The sequence below is a fragment of the Sturnira hondurensis genome, unplaced genomic scaffold, assembly GCF_014824575.4.
Source record: "Sturnira hondurensis isolate 20B ecotype Veracruz unplaced genomic scaffold, ASM1482457v3 Scaffold0007406, whole genome shotgun sequence".
In the NCBI taxonomy this organism is placed as follows: Eukaryota; Metazoa; Chordata; class Mammalia; order Chiroptera; family Phyllostomidae; genus Sturnira; species Sturnira hondurensis.
The window spans coordinates 15,841,064-15,860,536 of record NW_028080037.1 but is presented as its reverse complement, the minus strand read 5'-3'; the positions used below and the strand labels follow the sequence as shown (position 1 = coordinate 15,860,536).

The window sequence follows — 19,473 nt, the reverse complement described above, 5'->3', positions numbered from 1 at the left end:
TCATTAAGCACTTTTTTAAGAAAGATTTTACTTATTTATATTTAGAGGGGAAGGGAAGGAGAGAGGGAGAGAAACATCAATGTACGGTTGCCTGTCATGCATTCCCTGCTGGGAACTGGCCTGCAACCCAGGCATGTGCCCTGACTGGGAATCGAACCGTGATCCTTTGGTTCGAAGGCCCTCGCTCAATCCACTGAGCTCCACCAGCCAGGGCTCTCATTAAGTACTTTTATAAAATAGGGCCACATAATGGATGTACTGGGACAGGGACACTAACTACTTAAAGGAACTGGGTCAGGAATTATTTTCTAAGGAGGGAGCTGCCCTACCTTTGCGCACTGTGTGCTTGGAGTTGGACAAATGGGTTCTCAAGTCCAAAGGCAGAGGGCGCCTGAGGTCCCCCATGCTTTTCGTGGTCCCTGTGGGTGTGCTGAGAGCCATGTGATTCAGCTCCCACTGCAAAGTGGGGACCTTGGGCCAGGCCCTTAACACACGACTCTCCTCCAGGGCTTTGTGGTTCAGAGTATGGCCACTCTTAGTTTACTAACAAAAATCATTAAAATGCTGGTGACAGAGCTAACCCTTTACCTTTATTATATTATTTAATCTTCACCACAGCCCTGTAGCACCTTATAGATGAGTAAACTGAGGTTGGAGAGGCAAAGTACCTGGCCTGAGGTCTGGGAGCTAGTGATGGGAGAACCCACAGGTCCCCCCGACCCCCGCCCTCAGTCCAGTGCTCATAGTCTCAAGGCTCCTCTAAGGAGGAGCCGAGGTTTCCTAAGTGACGCCATGCCGTGTAGCCACGGTCACCCACACAGGGTGCGACATTGAGCCTGCTGCCTTCTCCAGCCCCTCGGGCTCCCACCTTCCTCTGCCCGGCTTCCAGGCCCTCTCACCCCAAATAGTACACGGGTACAGCCTGGAGTGTGTTTCGGACGCAGAGATTCGTTCCAAAGCCCTGGGCCCAAGCTGTGAATAACTAAGGTGGGAATGGTGAGATGGCAAAGCGTACCAAGAGGAAAGGCCGCCCGTGGCCGTCTTCCCAAGTGTGAGAGTCAGCGGGGGAAGCGAGGCGTGGGCGGCAAATCTCAGTCCAGCAAGGCAGGGCACAGAAGGGCGGGCCTAACCCGCCCCACGGGACTGAGAAGAAAGGCAAGTTTCTAGAGACTGGGCTCCCTGCATGGGGGAGGGAAGTGATTCTAGAAACATGTTTGTCTGGGAGTCTCCTCATGGCTCCAACTTACAGATGTCAGTGAAGGAGACCCAGGAATTGCTGAGGATGGCAAACTGGTTATAATTAAGAGAACCTGGGAGATGCAAAACAATGCCAGGCCACCAGCTGTCCTGGATCTGGGTCTCCGCCTGGAGGAACAGCTCAGAAAACAGGCTGCCCTCCCCCGCAGTGCAGGCCGCTCAGGCGAAGAGGCTCCCCCACCCCTCCCTTCTGCTCCCAGGGCCCAAGTGCTGCCCTGAGTTAGCCTCCCCCTTTCTGCTCTACCAGCACCTTCTCTCTTCCTTTCTCCACAATTTCAAGTCGCTGGGTCTTGTCTCTCAGGAACGTAAACAGCCTCTGACTCCTGTGCTTCTTGAGCCTCAGTGTCCTTGCCTGACCAATGGGGTGAGAGCGGCGATTGACTCATTGACTCACAGCGCTGCTGTGAGCGTTAAATGGGACGAGGGAAAGGGACCGGTGCCCCTCACGGGCAGGGGGCAGCCGGCTACGGCAGTGGGCATGCTACCTACTTTCGTTTGGCCCGTGAACTCAGAATGCTTCTCACGGGTTTTAATTGTTGGGGTGGAAAGTCAAAAGAGTAGCACTATTTGGTGACATGTGACTGTGATACAACCTGAAAGTTTCAGTGTCCATAAATTAAGTTTTATCAGAATACAACCTGCCATTTGTTCAGATATTTTCTGGCTGATTATGTGTGGGCCCGATGCCCCCTCCCGACGCCAGTCCCCACCCGTCTGGGAGTTACCTGGCTGGCTCCAGGGCCTGCAGGGATGGGGTCCTGGAGGGTCCCAGTGGACAGGCACTAGTTCTAGTCCCACCAACCAGGGTGGGCGGGGTTGAGTCGTTGTGACAGAGACCAGAGGCTACGTGGTTCACACAGGAGGAAACAGTTACTACTCAGCCCTCTGCAGAAAGAACTTACCAACTCCTGCAGTAAGTGCCTGACACTTAGTAAGCGATCAGTTAAATGCATTGTTATAGTCATACTCTTATTGTTGTCTTCTTTGGTCTAGTTTTAACTTGTAGGGACAGATACGTACTGAAGAGATTCTAAACCTGAAGTCTATGGGAAGGTTTTAGGTCTTTAAATCTGCAGAATTTCTATGCAGATTTTTATAGGTGGGATATTTTTGAGGGAGGGACATGATAACATTCATCCGATTCTCAAAGGCGTTTGTTTTCAATCAAGAAGTGTAGGCTCGCACTGGCTGGAGTAGCTCAGAGGATTGAGCGCGGGCTGCGAACCAAAGGGTCGCTGGTTCGATTCCCAGTCAGGGCACAGGCCCGGGTTGCAGGCCAGGTTCCCAGTGGGGGCCATGTGAGAGGCAACCGCACATTGATGTTTCTCTCCCCCCTTTCTCCTTCCCTTCCCCTCTAATAAAAAAAAGGAAGTGTAGGTTCGACACCTTCCTTGTCCCAGAACATACCTTTCCCGGGCTGACGGGAGGCCACGTTTGTGAGGGTGAGATACCTGGGGGCTTTGGGGCCCCCCTCAAAGCTCACCTGCCGGCCCCGAGGGGCACGAAGTGCTACAGGAGTGAGGAGCCCTGGCTTTGAAGCTGGCCGACCCCTGCCCTTGCCTTTCCTCGGCCCCTTCTCTGCGAGGCCTCTGTTTCCAGGCTGGGTCATCACCAGGATGGATTCAGTAGTGTCTGTTGAGTGCTCAATACAGTGTCTCACACACATACGTGTTGCCCAGGTGTTAGCTGCTGTTATCACCACCATCGCCATCATCATCCTTGCACGTTCACCTCTTTGCTCAGTTCACCCCCAAAAAAGCTGTGTCAGATGTGATTAAATGTGAGGTTTGCACACCCCCCAGGTGCTCTTGATCAGCTTCATCTGTGGTGCCAGCAACTCAGGCAAGTCCATTAAACACCGACACGGTCAGTGTGCAAAACACCAGCGCCCCCCGCAACTAAGTTTTTAAAAGTTCAGTGGCCTCATTTGAACAGGGACAATGATAGGTGTTCCTAAGAGTGAAATAAGTGAAATCTGAAACTTTTCTGTTGCAAAAGCCTTGGCTGTTTCGGACCTTTGTGTTCCACCCCCCAACCCCCACCCTCCACCCCCAGGAGTTATTTAGCCTGGACCTTGAGCTTGGATCTCTTTTCTTCCTCAAATGCTTCTCTGTGCAGCCTGGCTCACCAGCCCAGTCATCCTCAGCCAGCAGGTCCATTGCAGAGCCCAGTGACCAGCAGCAGGAGAGCCGAGGGCATCCTTGCTGCCAGGCTGTCCTGGAGAGGGGCCCCCTCGGCAGGCTGGTCCACGGCCAGCCCAGCCTGGGGCTGCTGCCCCCGGTTGCCGGGTGTAGTCCCATTCAGCAGGGGCCTGGTGGCTGCAGACAACAGCTGGAGACCAGAAACGAAGACTTCCAGCCACAAGCAAATGTTGCTGCTTCTTGAGGTTGAAATATCCTCTCCCCCAAAGGCTCCTTTCAGCCAAGAGAAAACGATCCCCCACAGGGACCCGCCCGTCGCAGAGGAACAAAAGCCTCCAGTTCCGGGAGTCCCAGAGACTGTCTGCAGTTTCAGGCACGAGGGGCCCAGTGGGGCGAGGACGTGGTCATGTGATTTCCAAGCTTGGCAACAAGCCCTTTCCGTCCCCACAGGACCCGCAGGAAGAAGAGGCTTGGATTGCCTGACAAAGGGTGAGGCCACGCTGACCCGGTTGGCTTCCCGGTGGGCGGCTTTACAAGGTCCGCATTGCTCAGGTTTGGGAAAAAGAGAAGATGAGGTCAAGGTCAGCGGTCCCCCAGGTCCACCCAGGTGGGGATGGCAGCCTCTTCCCAGTCCTGCTTTAGGCAGGACAGTTCCATTTATTTCTTTTTCTGCCGCAGGCTAATCTGTCTCTAAGAAATCCACCAGCGAGGCCGCCCCATTTGTTCTCCACCAGCCATTAAAAATATTTTCCCTCAGCATATATTTGCAAATGATACATCTGATAAGGGGCTGATAGCCCAAGTAATCAGGAATTCATACCACTCATTAACAAAAATATAAACAATTCGATCAAAAAAATGGGTGGAGGACACACAGTGAAGAAGAGGACACGCAGAGAGCCAACGGACATGTGGGAAGATGCTCAACGTCGCCGATCACCAGGGAAATGCAATGAGATAGTGCTGCACACCTGTCCAAACGGCTATCATCAGAAAGCCACCTGCTGGCGAGAATGTGGAGAAAAGGGAACCCGTGCGCACTGTTAGTGGGGCTGGATGGGGTGTGCTCACTGTGGAAAATCGTATGGAGGGTCCTGAAAAAGCTAAAAAATAAGTCTACCACTTCTGGGTATTTACCAAAAACAAACAACTGATTTGAAAAGATATATGCACTCCTATTTTCATTGCAGAATTATTTACAATAGCCAGGATATGGAAGCAACCTGGGTGTCCACGAACAGATAAATGGATAAAGATGTGAGACTATATATATATATACGTATATATATATGTATATACACATATATGTGTACATATATGTGTGTATACATGCATATGTATGTGTGTGTATATATATACATATATATATATATAAAATAGACTGTTACTCACCAATAAAAAAAGAATGAAATCTTGCCATTTGTGACAACATGGTAGACCTAAAAAGTATTATGCTCAGTGAAATAAGTTAAAGAAAGAGAGAAAGACAAATACCATACAGTTTCTTTTCTATGTGAAATCTAAAAAAAAAGTCACACATAAATGAACAAACAAAACCAAACAAAAATGGACTCATAGAGACAGATCAACCTGGGGGTGGCCGGAGCCAGGAGGGCGGGGGGCGTGGGGGGAAAGGGAGAAGGGGAGTGGGGCCGACACTACTGTGGGTGCTAGACCCGGTGTGGACATCACGTGGTCAGGCACACGGGTGTCGAACCCCAGTGCCGCACACCTGAAACTGACCCAGTGTTGTACACCAACTGGGCGGTATTTCAAAAATCATTTTAGAATGTCAAAAAATCTTTTTCCTTCAAGGAAGGAAAGAACTTCCGGGAAAGGGAGGAGAGTTCAGAGAAGAGAAACACGCAGGCGAAGCTGGCCTTCCCGGTTCCACCGCCTTGCAGGGGCAGCCACGGCGGAGTGAGGCTGCGCCAGCTGGAGAGAGGCCTGAGGGACAGAGAGGGGCACGAACTCCCCGTCAAGGTGACGTGCCTGCCAGAGAACCACGGTCAGTCCTCGCGTCATTAATAGGTTCTTGGAAACTGCACCTTGACATGAAACAAAGTATAACGAAGCTAAGTTTACCATAAGGTAATTGATGGAAGCAAGAGTTAAGTTACTACAGCCTATGTCTAGTCACAGAAAGACATCGTCGAACTTCTAAATAAAGACCTTTCAGCTCTGGCTGGTGTGAATCATGGGGTCGTAGGTTCGATTCCTACTTAGGGCACATGCCTGGGTTGTGGGCCAGGTCCCAGGTAGGGGGCGTGCAAGAGGCAGCCACACATTGATGTTTCTCTCTCTCTCTCTCTTTCTCCCTCCCTTCCCCTCTCTCTAAAAATAAATAAAATCTTTTTAAAAAAAGACCTTTCAAAACACTTCTAATATTAAACAGTGAAATAAATGTGAGTGATATCCTAGACACTTTCTTATTCCTGACCCCCCACCTCTTCTCTAGAATAACAAAGCACAGCTACGTTTATGGAAACCACACTCAGGCAATAACTCATCCCGGCCCCACAGGCAGGAACTCAAACTGCCCCCATCTGACAGATGAGAAAGCAGGCACCGGGGATGAGTCACTCACCCAAGGTCGCATGGGAAGCCAGTGGGTCCCAGTCACCTGCCCCTGGCATATGGGCGGAGCCAGCTTTCTCTCACCTAGACCCTCCCTCCCTCCACAGTGCTGGTCTGGGGTCCTGGGCAGGCCCCCTGAAACTCCCGTTTGGACCTGTGTGTCTGGGAGCCCTCTGATTAGCCGCCTCACCCCGGTCTTCTTACACCACTCCAATCTGGTTTTCCTAATGCGAGCAGCAAACCCTTCTAGACTAGGCATCCGGCGTCACTCCTCCACCAGAACCTCCCCAGTCTTCACTGAACACCCCCTGGCCTCTCAGCAAACTAATGGTGGGGGACAGATCCTGTCAGCTGACTCTAGGGCTGTGCTCTCGGCTTCTACCCTGGTGCTCCTCTCTGAGCCTCAGTTTCCTCCTTGGCAAAATGGGGGCGACAGCACCTGCTGAAAGGGCTGTGAGGTATCCACCGCGCCCAACAGGAGAGTGTCGGGTGCAGAGCAGCTCACACGCAGCTTCCATCGCTGTTTTTAAAAAGGACAGGGTGGTGAGAGGAAGTGGTTGCTCTGAGAGGCAGGGTGAATTCCACGTTGGATAATAATGACGTTAGTGTTTTAGAGCCATTTTCTCCCTCAATCTCATCACCTTCGGAGGCACAGGTACTGTGAGTCTACAGGAAGTGGACACTGCAGCTGATGGGTGGACTGACCAATTCGAGGTCAGTTCAGACCCAGGTCTGTCTGAGTGCAGAGGCGTGGGCGGGCGGCCATCGTCACCGTGTGGTGAGCTGACCTGGACGCCAACTCTCAGGTCTTGCCGGCTGAAGATCAGTTGTGGGTCACAGCCGCAGTGAGGCCCGAGGAAGCCTGGGGACACCCGGGAGAAGCCGAGCAGATGACGGCGAGGCCTGGCGTGGGCACAGAGTTCAGAAGAGCAGATGCCCCCCAGCACGCGACACCCTCCGACGAGCGCACCCATGAACACGACGCATCAGGGCCCATCGCCCTGTGTCTACAACAATGAGAATATTTATTTTCTTCAGGCAGTAAAAATAACATTTTTCTCTCTTTTGCAAAAGTTAAGTACCATTACATTCCATTTTCTTAAATAACAAAATCCTAAAAATATATATTAAATTGTATACAGTGCGTCACACTTCATCTCATATTTTAAAATACACGATGTTTCTATTTTATTCTCAAAGTTGCATATTAAGAGCATATTTACAAGTAAAGCCTTATCATCCAAAGCCAGGATCCCCACGGGACAGTGAGTCTGGACGTGGGCAGGTCTGGGGGCGGCAGCTCCACTCTCTGCTCCCGAAGACACGTCCTCTCCGAGGCAGCGGACTTCCCCGAACCCTCCTCCACACCCAGGTCTGTCTCGTCGAGTATGTTGGACTCGGCGAGGCGGACGTCCATGCAAAGCGCACACCCCCGGGGTCTGCAGGCAGAGGGGAGGCAGCTGCGGCTGGAAGGTCTGAGAAACACCCCCCGCCAGGGCAGCTGGGCTGAGGGACCTGGCCAGGAGGTAGAGAGTGAGGAAGGTAAACAGAGACACCGGAGGAAGTAATCAGAGGTTAAAAATCCCCAAGGCAGTAACAAAAGCAGACACCAAACACCAAACGGGAGATTTGAAACCCAAGAGGGTGCCAGTTGACTGGAGTGGGGAGCGTGGAGCGGGCCTGGCTCCAAGGGAGACCTGGGGTGGCCTTGTCGCGACGGGCAGACGGGATCTGGGAGGCCGTCCATTAAGTGCTCGTGAGGATTAAGTGCCCAGGATGCACAGATGCTTGGCAACGGCCCCGCCGTGGGCTGACAATGGGGCATGTGGCCTCAGGCCCAGGGCAGTTGCACCGGCTAGTGCTTTGATCCTTGTGGGTTTCTGGCTGAATGGAGTCTTGAGCCAGAGCGCACACTCTAGAAGCTACAGCAAGCAGCCAGGTGACCTTACTTACACACAGAGAGGCCTCATTCTGCCCTGACAGGGGGCGTTGGGAGGTCCCGGCGTCCATCCCTGCTCCCTCTCTGCTCTGGGAGCCCTGGCTCATGGGTAAGAACACGGGCACTGAGAGCCTTCTCAAGGGGCCAAGGCCACCGTAAAGCATGGCTAAGAAAAGGTACAGCCACCACGGGAGGCAACAACCTCAGGTTGGGGCACACCACACACGGAGAAGGCAAAGGCAGGGCCTGGGAGCTGGCAGTGGACAGGGTGAGGAGGGCACAGCGGTCCTGAGTGAGGTGCGAGCTTGTGGCACCCTCCACGCTGCACCTCAGGGCCGAGGCTCTGCACAGGATGCTTCGAGAGCCGCCATCCACAGCGGCCCCCAGAGGACCCCCTTTCATAATCTCCTGCTGTGTCATCTATAAAATTCTCAGGGCCACCTCTTCTGGGACAAGTTACTTCTCAGGTGCCTACTTAGCTGCAGGGGACCCTCTGTGGGTGTTGCTGACAGGTTCTGACCAGGACCATGGCCAGACTGCAGCCAAGGGACTTACGGGGCCTTGGCCTGGGACGATTTACAGTGACCTCCCTGCATGCTGTCCTGAGGCTGGTTTGAGTTGCTTGTGGTCCCTCCCTGGGCTGTGGGCTGTGAAGTGATCCTGGTGGCACTGGGCTGCTCCAGGACCAGCTGGAAGGAGAGTCTGGGGGCATCCCCAGCCCCTCCAGGATCTCTGAGAAAGGGCTGATCCAGCTGCAGGCCCAGACAACCCACTGGCTTGGCCCCTGGACCAGAGGCATGAGGTGAGCAGGGTAGGCGGGCGGCCCCAAAGGTCAGCGATCAGAGAAAGCCTCAGGCAGCTGAACAACGGCTCTGGGCTGGGCGAAGCCTTTGCCACATTCCACATTCCTCTGTGCCGGGGGTGGGTTTGTCTGTAGCACGGGGCCCTTTGTGCCTGCACACCTGGCGCCTGGGTTTGACAGGAGATGCCACAAAAGCCAGGAATAGCTTGGAACGGAGACTGCACATGTCAGCACACTTCCAGCGGTCCTTGTATGGGACAGACCTCTGTCTCCAGACCCAGGGGCCTGCAGACAGCTGCTCCAGGGTAACCGCCCTGCCCAGACCAAAGCGTGAAGCTAGCACGGAGCGGATCCATGCTTGTGCTAGGCCTCACATGGTGGCTGGGCCAGCAGTACCCCTGCCCTCCTGTGGGAACACTGCACCCTTCCCCTCCTCTGAATGCCCCTCTGCCTGCCAGCTCCTAGTGTCTTTCCTGGTTGCCAGGTGTCACCTCTCCCTGCGGACACCTCCCAGCTAGCCCCACATGGCTCTCTGTATTTCTAGCAGCAGCCAATTTCAGATGAGTTGCCAATATGGTAAAATCCCAGGCAGGGCCGTGGTGGGCAATGGCCTAAGGACTTGCGGAAGGCAGGCAAAGTGCTCCGAAGGGGGGACCTGTGAGGCCAGAGGCACAGCAAGACCCCAGGCCTGAGTGCCTTCGAGGGGTCGTGTTCTGACAAAGGCTCAGGCCTGACCTTCGGAGGCGTAGGTGGCTCTGCTCAGCTGCTCTGGGCACAGCCAGCCATGGCTGGTGGGGGCTTCTGAACTGGAGATGGCACGGACTCTGCATTTTGAGCCACTGCACCTGTAGCTCTCAGTCTTGGAGGCCGGTCCCCAGAAGGTCCCCGGTTCCCAAACCCTCCCTCTCTCACTCCTCAGGCCGCTGCTGTGATTCACCTCCCACCTGGGGGCAGGGTAGTGTGGGACCAGGGTTAAGAGCCCTCTCCTTCTGCACCAAGCCATTCCAAACCCCACTCTGTCCCCATAAGAAGGAGCAGAGGGGGCCGCAGAGAACACTGGCTGTGGGGGTGTGTTTCACTTTTTAAAATGAGGGACGGCTAAAGGAGGGACTGCTGGCCAGCCTGTCTCAAACAATGCTGCCAAAATGCCAACCATGATCGTTACACGCTCTGCTCTGAGCTGAGAGTCAGCTTAGAGCATCGCGGAGAGATGAGGGCCTGGCTGGGGTTCCACAGGACCGCAGGCTGTTCAGGGGCAGGGCCAGACGAAGCCAATCCAGCAGGGACTTGCTGAGCACCAGTACGAGCTTTCAGTAGAGCCCGTGGTGTGACTGGGTCAATGGGTGTTTTACGCGGCCGCTCCACGAGCTGGCTCTGTTGGTCACCAAGCTATGGGGGAGAACCCTGAAGGTGGAAGGTTTCAGATTTAACACCAACGGGGGTCGACAGACCTCATTCTCAGGCCGCTGCAGGTGGGAGGAGGCCTGTTCTCACCCAGTGCCCGGAGAACAAAGCCCCAGAGTCAGCACGGAGCATGGGCCCTCTCTAGGGCATTGGGAAGTAGGAGTACCGGACCAGGCCAGCCCTCAAGAAAACCTCAGAATTCTCTGCCCAGCCCTCTTCCAAACCACAAGGACAGGAGAAAGTGGCCTGTGTGTGGACAACATGAAGAAGAAGCGAGAAAGACTCCACGTATACTACACTTACCCACCACCTGACAGTCATCTAGAAGGTGCCCGAATCCAGTGCTGGATACAACCACCTTTGTCCTCTCAGCCCCAGTGTCCTGACACCCCTATTCCTAGATCAGAGAGAGACACACAGGGGGCCCCGGACCCTGGGACCTTGAGCGTCTCTCTCTGAAGTGCAGCTGATGAAGCAGGAGGAACCCAGGCCACACCGCCCCTGCAGCAGGGCGCCCCTTCCCAGTCCACTGGCAGGCAGGCGCCCGTGAGGAGGCGGAAAAGAGGCAGGGGAGAGCTCGTGGGAGGAAACCACAGGAGAGGCGGTCCCCTGCGGCCTCGCACTCGGAGGAGCCTCTCGTCCTGGGGAAGGACCGGCGCTTTAGTCGCCCACAAGGGGGTTGCGGTCATCTGGTTGACTCTGACCCTTGAGCTTCTTCTTAAAGATGGAAATCGAAGTAGAAGGCTTATAAAAAATGCTCCAGATTTCCCCTGACGTCCCTGCTTGATGACAATCCCTAAGGTCTCCGGAAGCAGGAACACGATGCGATCTGTCAAACAAAGATCACTTAAGAGTTCTTCACGTGCAGCCTCCCAAACCACCCACCATCTCGTGAGATACCTACACCCAGGAAACAGGATGCCCAGTGCGGTGAGGTCACGGGACACACCTGAACGCTGCCTCGAGGGACCCGAAGGGCCTCGGGCTGATGCAATGTGCCCTGCGGGATGGGGTGGGAGTGTGGGGGGCCAGACGCCAGGTCAGTGTAACAGAGGAATTTCTAACTTGGAGAGTCATTCAAATTTGGAAAGGGCTGTCCTGGGAGATTATGAGTTTTCAAATTCTTTCTTTCTTTCTTTTTTTTTTTTAATAGAAGAACTCTTTCTTCAAAGGACATTCACCTAGATACCGACCTAGTTAAAACAGGATAAAGGCAAAACCACTCAGCTTGAAGTGGGTCCTGCTTCCCACCGACACTGCCTGGCAGGGAAGCTTCAGAGGGACTGCGGTGTCAGATGGGAGCCAGACACATGTCAGGTCCTCAGTGCGGTGCGGGCTGCTGGGCCCCAGAGGAAGCCTCACGTTCTCCTGCTGAGCAGGAGACACATGCTCAGGACTGTGCCAGAGAGGCTTCCAGAACATGTGAAATTGTGACTAAAAAGTACATGTATGGCATGTGAGTGGACCCAGTAAACAATAATGACATTGTTTTCACTGAAAAATGTAATGCGCAGGGTAGATTTTTTCCCAAATGGTCAGAATTGAAGGATGAAGCTTCTATAAGCTTCTTAAAAAATTTCTTAAGCCCTAGCTGCTGTGGCTCAGTGGATTGAGCACAGGCCTGTGTATCAAATGGTCGCTGGTTCAATTCCCAGTCAGGACACATGCCTGAGTTGAGAGCCAGGTTCCCAGTAGGGGGTGCATGGGAGGCAACCACACACTGATGTTTCTCTCCCTCTCTTCCTCCCTCCCTCCTCTCTCTAAAAATAAATAAATAAAACCTTTTTTTAGTAAAAAAATGGCCTTAAAATGACTATTAAGCTATAGTTAATGTTAGTATTTTCTTCCTAAGGACCGTTTCCAGTTTCTAGAAGGCATCAGGAATATATACACAGTATTGTCCTAGCAAGTCTTCGCTCTTGCATCAAGATCTTTTTTAAGGTCCAGCACAAGGCAAAAAAACAGAAATTGTTGCTTTTTATGCCTAGACTGTTTCAATCCTCCCCGAAATTGTATCCTTTGGACACAGGAGCAAACACAATTCCTTAGACCCTAGTGAAATTTGTCCAGTTGTACATTTCACCCCACAAAGAATGAGGAATGTGGACTGCCTGACTTTCCTCAGGACTAAGGGCTTTGGAATCACGTTCTGATGTTACCCTTTTACTCAGACAAACAAAGCACAGTAGGAAAGGAGCTCTGAGCCTTCCGTTTGGGAACTAGGCAGCTCTGTTATACTCACTTGAACGTGACGTGCAGAAGTATCTTTGCTACAATGGCTGTGACCGTGAGGATGAGGAGAGTTGCCAGACCATACACAGTCCATCCTGCAGGTGTAAAAGACAGGCTCTATCAGACCAATTTGACCTAAGCTTTTAGAAGGAAGCCCTCAGTGAACACTGGCAGCTTAGAGATGAAGGTATGGCCAAGTAGCTGCTGCAGGGGGGAAGAGCCACCAAATGCAGCCTAGAGCTAGGCCAGCATGGAGTCCCAGCCTTCTGAGCACTTCACCTGGCTTTAGAGAGGCAGGTGGTGTGGTCCAAAATGCACTGGACTCGGAGCCAGAAGGGGCGGTGCACATTCTGTCTCTACTGTGCAACCACAGACGAGTTACATAAACTGCAGGCCTCGGTTTCCTCAACTGAGGGAGGAAATCCTATCACCCTAACCAATGACGCAGGATGAAGGCTGGGAAGGCTCTCATCCCTGGGCTTCTGTGCAGGGTCCTTGGGGGGACCTGGAAAATAGTCTGAAAATCTCTAGGCTCGGTCACTGCTAACAGAACACTGCAGCCCTATCAGCTCATAAAGGCCCCAGTTTCCTTGGCAGAAAAGAGAGAATGGAAGTCTGTGCCCAACTAAGTTGCTAGCCTGAACTGTGTAACCATCACCCACTCCCAGTCCTTCTGCATGACTTTCCTTCATAGCTCTTACCGCGATCTGGCTTTTTATTTTGCTTCTTGTCTTCCTTTCCCCACTTATAGGTCACTGGAGCGCAGACTTTTTTGTTATTGTATATATAGTCCAGTGCCTACAACAGCGCCTGGCATCATTAAAGCACTTACGTATTTTTTGAATGAATGAATGAACAGAGCTCTTAGAATTGCCAAAGAACTTAGGGGCCTATAACTTGTGGCTCTAGAAAGACACCTTCAATGTGAGAAGACACTGGATTAGCTGATCAATCATGATGGATAGAAGGCACCCATGTCGGATCTATGTTAGTGTGCACTCTTTCTCAAAGGACTAAGGAGTCAAGCTAAGGAGTCAAAGGCCAGGACCCTCGATGTGCCTTCGAATGAGAAACACCCCAGAGCGCTCTGGTTCTGTAACCGCCATGAGTGCTGCCCCAAGCTCTGTGGCTTCCTACCCCTTTGAAGGTGCCTGGGAACTGCTACCTGGGATGGTCTGTGGTGGGTGGCTGGGGCTGGTGGTGATGACGTAGAGGACTTTGGAGGACCGGGCAGCGCTGACGCTGAGGTTGGCCTGCTCTGTGATCACCTCGGCCAGCGTCTGGTTGGCAGTGGGCCTCTCCTGTGGCGGTTCCTCCTTGACGGCTGGAAAAGCAAAAGGAATGAACTGGGGAAATCTGGTAAAGACAATGGAGAGCCGGGGGGCGGGGGGGCACTTGTTGTGCAGAAAGGTTGTTTCCTCTGATCTAACTCTGGGTGCGATCCTCTCCTCTGGCCCCGCTGGTGCCCAAGCAGAACCTGCTGGGCCCTGGCCCTGAAGGAGGCAGAAGGAACGACCTGTCAACTTCCAGTCATTGGGACTCTTGGCAGACACCTGAGCACACTTTATCACTGTCCTACCCTGAGGCTTTGTAGCTATGGCTCCTTCGGCCTGGAAGGCCTTCTTCCTCCCTGTCTACTGACCCAGATCCTGCCTGTTCTTCGAGACTCTCCCTTCTGTGGGGAGGCCTCCTCCCTCTGACTCCCCTGGACCCCACACTGACCGAAACCTTCCTGACACCCCTGACATCTAGGACAGGGATCATGTCTCAGACACCCGCTGAGTCTCTCTGTGCTGGCACAGAGACGTGCCTGGAACACGTGTGTCCACAGTAGAGGGGCACAGAGTGGGGCTCCATCCCAGGGGGATTTTAGGGTTGGCTGGGGTCCTGAGAGGCAGGAGGATGGACCAAATGACCTCCTCAGAACCTTCCAGTTCTACCAACCTCAGCTTTTTCTTTCAGTTGTTCTTTTTAACCCTCCCATCAGAATTGCTAACGTGGCAAAATTGACAGGTTTTACCTCTTTTCTGTACCATAAAATGTATACACGTTATGAAATGGGGGGTGAGGGAATCCGGAGGCTGAGTCAGTAGCTCCTGACTCAGACCACCTGGCAAGAACTGCCCAGGGGCCACAGGTCACGAGGCGTGCAAGAGACCTGTGGCGTGCACGAGGCGTGCACGAGGCGCACAGGAAGTCTTACCTTGGTACAGGACAGCAAATCCCTGGGCCTGACTGATGCGGTCGGAGAAGAAATACAGAATGACAAAGTCCCGAGAGACATTAAAGGACAAAGGTGGGCGGCTCCTCCCGTTGAAACGGACCAGGACTCGGTGGGTGTAGCCGTCCAGCAGCTCCACCATGTCTGCAGAATCCCTGATGTCAAACAAGGTGAAACTGAAGTGGATGTGGGCGGCTCCCGGAACCCGAATGGTCCAGTAGCAGACCCTCCCGGTGGCGTAGGTGTCGGGAAAGTCAGGGGAGTAGATGACAGAGGTCGTGGCCGAGTAATTCCCACCACAGGCGCCGACGAGAGCTGGGGAGGACAAAGGACACAGGCCCTCAGCCGGGGCTCGGCCACGGGGCTCACTTTCCAGCCAATTACAAACGAAACTCTTCTCAGCTAATGTGATATGGTTTAGGATGTTGGGGTTTTTTGTCTATAAAACCAGACTGTCTTCTGTTTCAGGATCAAATCACAAAATGAATCACTTAAACCCTGAACTGTGGAGGCTCTTTTATGTTTTGCCTGGGAGACCTCAGAATGAGCACACAGCACAGCAGTGTGGCCCGGGGGGTGGGGAGGCAGGCTGGAGTCAGAGAGTCTGGGTTTGGGACCAGCTGGGCCATGCGATCCTGCACTTCCAGGCCTCTCGCCTCTTTCAGTGAAGGATGGAGAGACCACCATCTGCTCCTGTATCACATGGACGTGTGAGGATGGATGAGATAAAGCCCATGAAACTGCTGGGACCTCTTTGGGGGGAGGCTGTCCATAAGGTGCCATTGTACAAGGAGAAGACGATGCACCCAGGAGGGTCCACGCTTCTTTTTCAAGTGGGAGACGGCCCAAGAAATGACCTCCTGCGTGCAGAAGGCTCACTCGATTCTGATCAGTCTTTTAGCACATTCGATTTCTCTGGACTCCCATTTTTGATCTGCAGCTTCTAGGGAGGGGACACAACCACCCGACCATGTCTTACGTGGGGAAGTACCAACTAGACCCTGGAAATGAACGTCTTTGAGAGGGAGCGTAGGGCTGGGGTTGAAAAAGCTTTCGGAAAGTTCCACTTCCCTCTCGGATGTAGAAAGCAGGAAGAGAATCCTGCTTCCATCCAAACGAGAAAAAGTTCCAAACTTTTATCAACCTGTCAGGAAGCTGAGGTCTGGAGACAAATGAAATTTAATTCTGAAGAGTAAGAAGCCCCTTCGAGGAGAGCCAGACCACACTGAAGTGTTTCATCTTGGACAGAGGAAGAAGTATGAAAGCCATGAAAGCAAGTAAGAAGGAAGCAGCTAAAACTTCAGCAAGTCCGTAAAGGCGTGCGGGCCAGCCCCTCAGTCTAGGAAAACCAGCAGCCCCTGACACAACAGAGTCTGCGCTCACTCGCAAGCCGTTCTGGGCAGGCCTCCACCCAGTGCCCACCAGACTGACCGGGGTAGGACGGCACGGTTGGTGGCCCGGGAGTGATGGCGAGATAGTTGCCGCTCGTGGACAGGTGGGAGACCCTGCTGCTTCCCAGAGCCTCCTCCCAAAGGAAGCGAGGCCTTCCTTAAGCTGCTGGGAGAGGGGCACCAAGCCCTCTTGCTCCCAGAGCCAGGGTAGAAACCAACCCTGTTTGCCCCTGTGGAGAGGGAGTAAAGGGCTTTCCCCTCCCTGCCAAAGCAACCAGGCAAAGATCTTCTGCTTCTGGGGGAAGAGCAGAGGTGGAAACCACCAGCCCCTGGTTGCCCTGAGCCCTAGGACCCTGCACCAGTAAAAGCAAGGGCAGGGAGTCTTTGCTTCCCAAGAGCCACCAGAGACGCAGGGCAGTGTTTGGCTGCCAGGGAGAGTGGGGGAGGCAGGAATGCTGAAAAGGTGCACCCTGAAGCCCAGGAGCACATCCTGTTTAAGAGCAAAGATGGACAGGAGAACCAAGACCCACCCCCCATCTCCCATCCCAGAGCACAGCACCAGGGAACAAGCAGCAGTCCACCACGGACAGGGGGGAAAGACACCCGTGGGGGCACGGGCTTACAGCAGCTGCCCGATGCTGAGGGTGCAACGGGACCAGGGGAGAAAACCCACTGCTACCCCAGGCTCCGCACTAAGCACGAGGCACCAGCAGCGCACCACTGAGGGACTGAACTGAGGGACACTGAGGGGGCCCGGTGCGCACTGAGGACCGTGACAGGGACTCGGGAGCCCGGACCCAGCTCACAGCTGCCAGAAGGGCTCCGCCCCACGCTGGGCAGGCCTGGCCTTTCCAGGTGTGAGGTTTTTTCCCCTCAGCCTCTGCCGTTCTTCTATATATTGTGTGTGGCACTCAGTAAACTATTACAACACACAGAACAGCAAGAAAGTAAGCAAGACAGAAGAGGAAAAAAAGACTCATTGTTAAGAGATAAAGCATCTGGTCAAAAAATACACTTAATCTCAAATCATTATGTTGTAAACCTAAAAAAAATACAATGTTGTATGTCAATTATATCTCAATTTAGGGAAAGGAGAGATGAAACGGTCCAGAGAACCAGACTCGCTCACTAACGACCCACGTGCCAGAGCTACCGGAGATGCAGGGTTGACAAGGAGAGCACCGAGAGGAAGAGGTGGACCACGTGCTTGAGCAGACTGGGAACCTCGGCAGAGAGGTGAACAGGACAGAAGGAGTCAGATGTAAACGCTAGAGCCCTGGTCAGAGATAAGATAACGCCTCTGATGGGCTTACACACAGACTACCCGTGGCTGCAGGAAGAATAAAAGCATTTGAAGATAGGTCAATAGAAATGATCCAAAATGAAACGCAGAGAGAAAAAGAAGTGAAACAAACTGAAAGAGCCCCCAGCACCCTCGGAACTGCATCAGATGGTCTGACAGTCTGTAGCCGGAGTCCCAGAAAGAGACGAAAAAGAGAACAGGGCAGAAGAGATACTGGAAGAGAAAATGGCCGAGAATGCTCCAAAGCCAATGAACGTAATCTGAGAGTCTCAGCAAACTGCAAGCAAATGAATTTACAAAATAAACATTAAACAAAAGAGCAAAGAAAACACACCTAGATGCCTCGTAGTTAAAACCAAAAACTAAGGTAAAATGCCAAAAGCAGGCAGAAGATGAGAAAGGATCACATTCAGGGGAAGAGACACAGCAGACATCTCCAAAAGCTATGCAAGCCATGGGACAAAGAAGAAGCATTTCTTGAAGCAGTAAAAGAAGAAAAACTGTCAGTATATCCAGCAAAGCCATTTTTAAAAAATGAAGGTCAATTAAGGCTTTCTAAAAAAAAAAGCTGAGATATGCCATTGACAGCAGACCTGCATTAGAGAAAATGCTAAAGAAACTTCTTTAGGCCAAAAGGATATGATACCATGCCTGGCTAGTGTGGCTAGCGGACTGAGCACCAGCCTGCGAAGAACCAAAGGGTCACTGGTCTGATTCCCAGTCAGGGCACATGCCTGGGTTGCAGGCCAGGTCTCCACGTGGGGGCCTGCAAGAGGCAAGTGATCGATGTATCTCTTGCACATCAAGGTTTCTCTCCCTCTTTCTCCCTCCCATCCCCTCTCTCTAAAAAGAAATAAAATTGTTAAAAAATAAAAAGCAGACAACATAGAAGTTCATGTGAGAATGTGGACCGAAGCAACTGAAAGTCTCCTATACTGTTTGTTGGTCAGAATGCAAAGCGGTAGGTACAGCCACTTTGGAAAATAGTTGGCAGTGTCTTATAAATGTTAAACACTCATTCAGCACGTGACCCAGAAACCCTGGACTACTAGGTATTTGCTCAAGAGAAATGAAAACATATGCTCACACAAACACTTGCACATCTCTGTTTTTAGCAGGTTTATAGCACCTCTATCATAAACACATCAATGTTTATCAACTCTATAGGGATGAACAAACTGTGATCTATTTGTGCAAAAGTTCGCTTTTCAGAATAAAAAGGAACTACTGAAGTGACATAGGTGACTCTTAAAATCATTATCTAAGTGACAGGAGCCAGGCACAAATGGTTAAGTATGATTTCATGTACACGACCGTCTCAAAAGACATAACTGCACAGATGGAATACACGGTCAGTGGTGGCTGGGGGTGGGGTGGGGGGAGGACTGACCACAGAGGGTCATGAGAGATCTCCCTTCCTCTCTCCCTTTCTTTTAAGAGAGAGGAGAGGGGAGAGAAACGTCGATGTGGGAGAGAAACATTGACTGGTTGCCTCCCGTACGCACCCCAACTGGGGGCCAAACCTGCAACCCAGGCATGTGCCCCAACCAGGAATCAAACTGGTGACCTTTCACTTTGCGGAGGATGCCCAACCAACTGAGCCACACCATTCAGGGCACGAGGAAACTTTTAAAGTGATGAAAACATTCTGTATCTTGTTTGTGTACATTTACTAAATATCACTAACTAAAAGGGTGATATTTACTGCATGTAAATTATACCTCAAAAACCTAAGTTAAAAAAACAACAACGTGAATTCCTAGGTCCTAATCCTGACCACTTCACCACACAGTAACTGTGTGGTAAGACTCTGTACAAGGTGTACAGAGTCTACAACATGAAAACCACAACAGTTTCTCCCTCCTGGGAGAAAATGTAACAATACACGTTACAATGGGTTGATACATGTCAAGTGTCTGGGTAAAGGACCTGGCACATAATACAAGCTCAGTAAGTATTAGCTACTCTACTATTATTATAAAGGAATAAAACGCCCACGTTAAACTGGTATTTCAACAGCAAAGGCAGACCTTCAACTTGGAACTTTTGATTCCCAGATGTCAGCACGTCCAGTCCAGCAGTTCTGGGAACAAGCGCATGGCGTCTATGACGGATTATGAAAATTCAGGGATAATTCAACAAGAAACCTGAAACTTAGGAACACACTCAAGACCTTACTTTTTGTGGGGGAGACCAGCCTGACACA

The 19,473-nt window shown here is 52.2% G+C and overlaps 1 protein-coding gene across 2 annotated transcripts in view; it reads right to left on the bottom strand.

The window, feature by feature from the left end:
* Positions 1–7,138: 7,138 nt before the first annotated feature.
* The window catches only part of KREMEN1 (kringle containing transmembrane protein 1), a 58,914-nt gene continuing 46,579 nt past the window's right edge, over positions 7,139–19,473 (bottom strand). Inside the window, exons 6-9 of one of the 2 annotated variants that reach the window (XM_037052422.1) lie at positions 14,556–14,888; positions 13,515–13,676; positions 12,363–12,447; positions 7,139–10,949 (exon numbers count right to left, since the gene is read on the bottom strand). In XM_037052422.1, coding sequence (XP_036908317.1) covers positions 10,781–10,949; positions 12,363–12,447; positions 13,515–13,676; positions 14,556–14,888 — 749 coding nt within the window. In that variant the 3' untranslated portion in view covers positions 7,139–10,780. The remainder of the gene's footprint in view (positions 10,950–12,362; positions 12,448–13,514; positions 13,677–14,555; positions 14,889–19,473) is intronic. The other variant, XM_037052423.1, reaches the window with a different exon arrangement.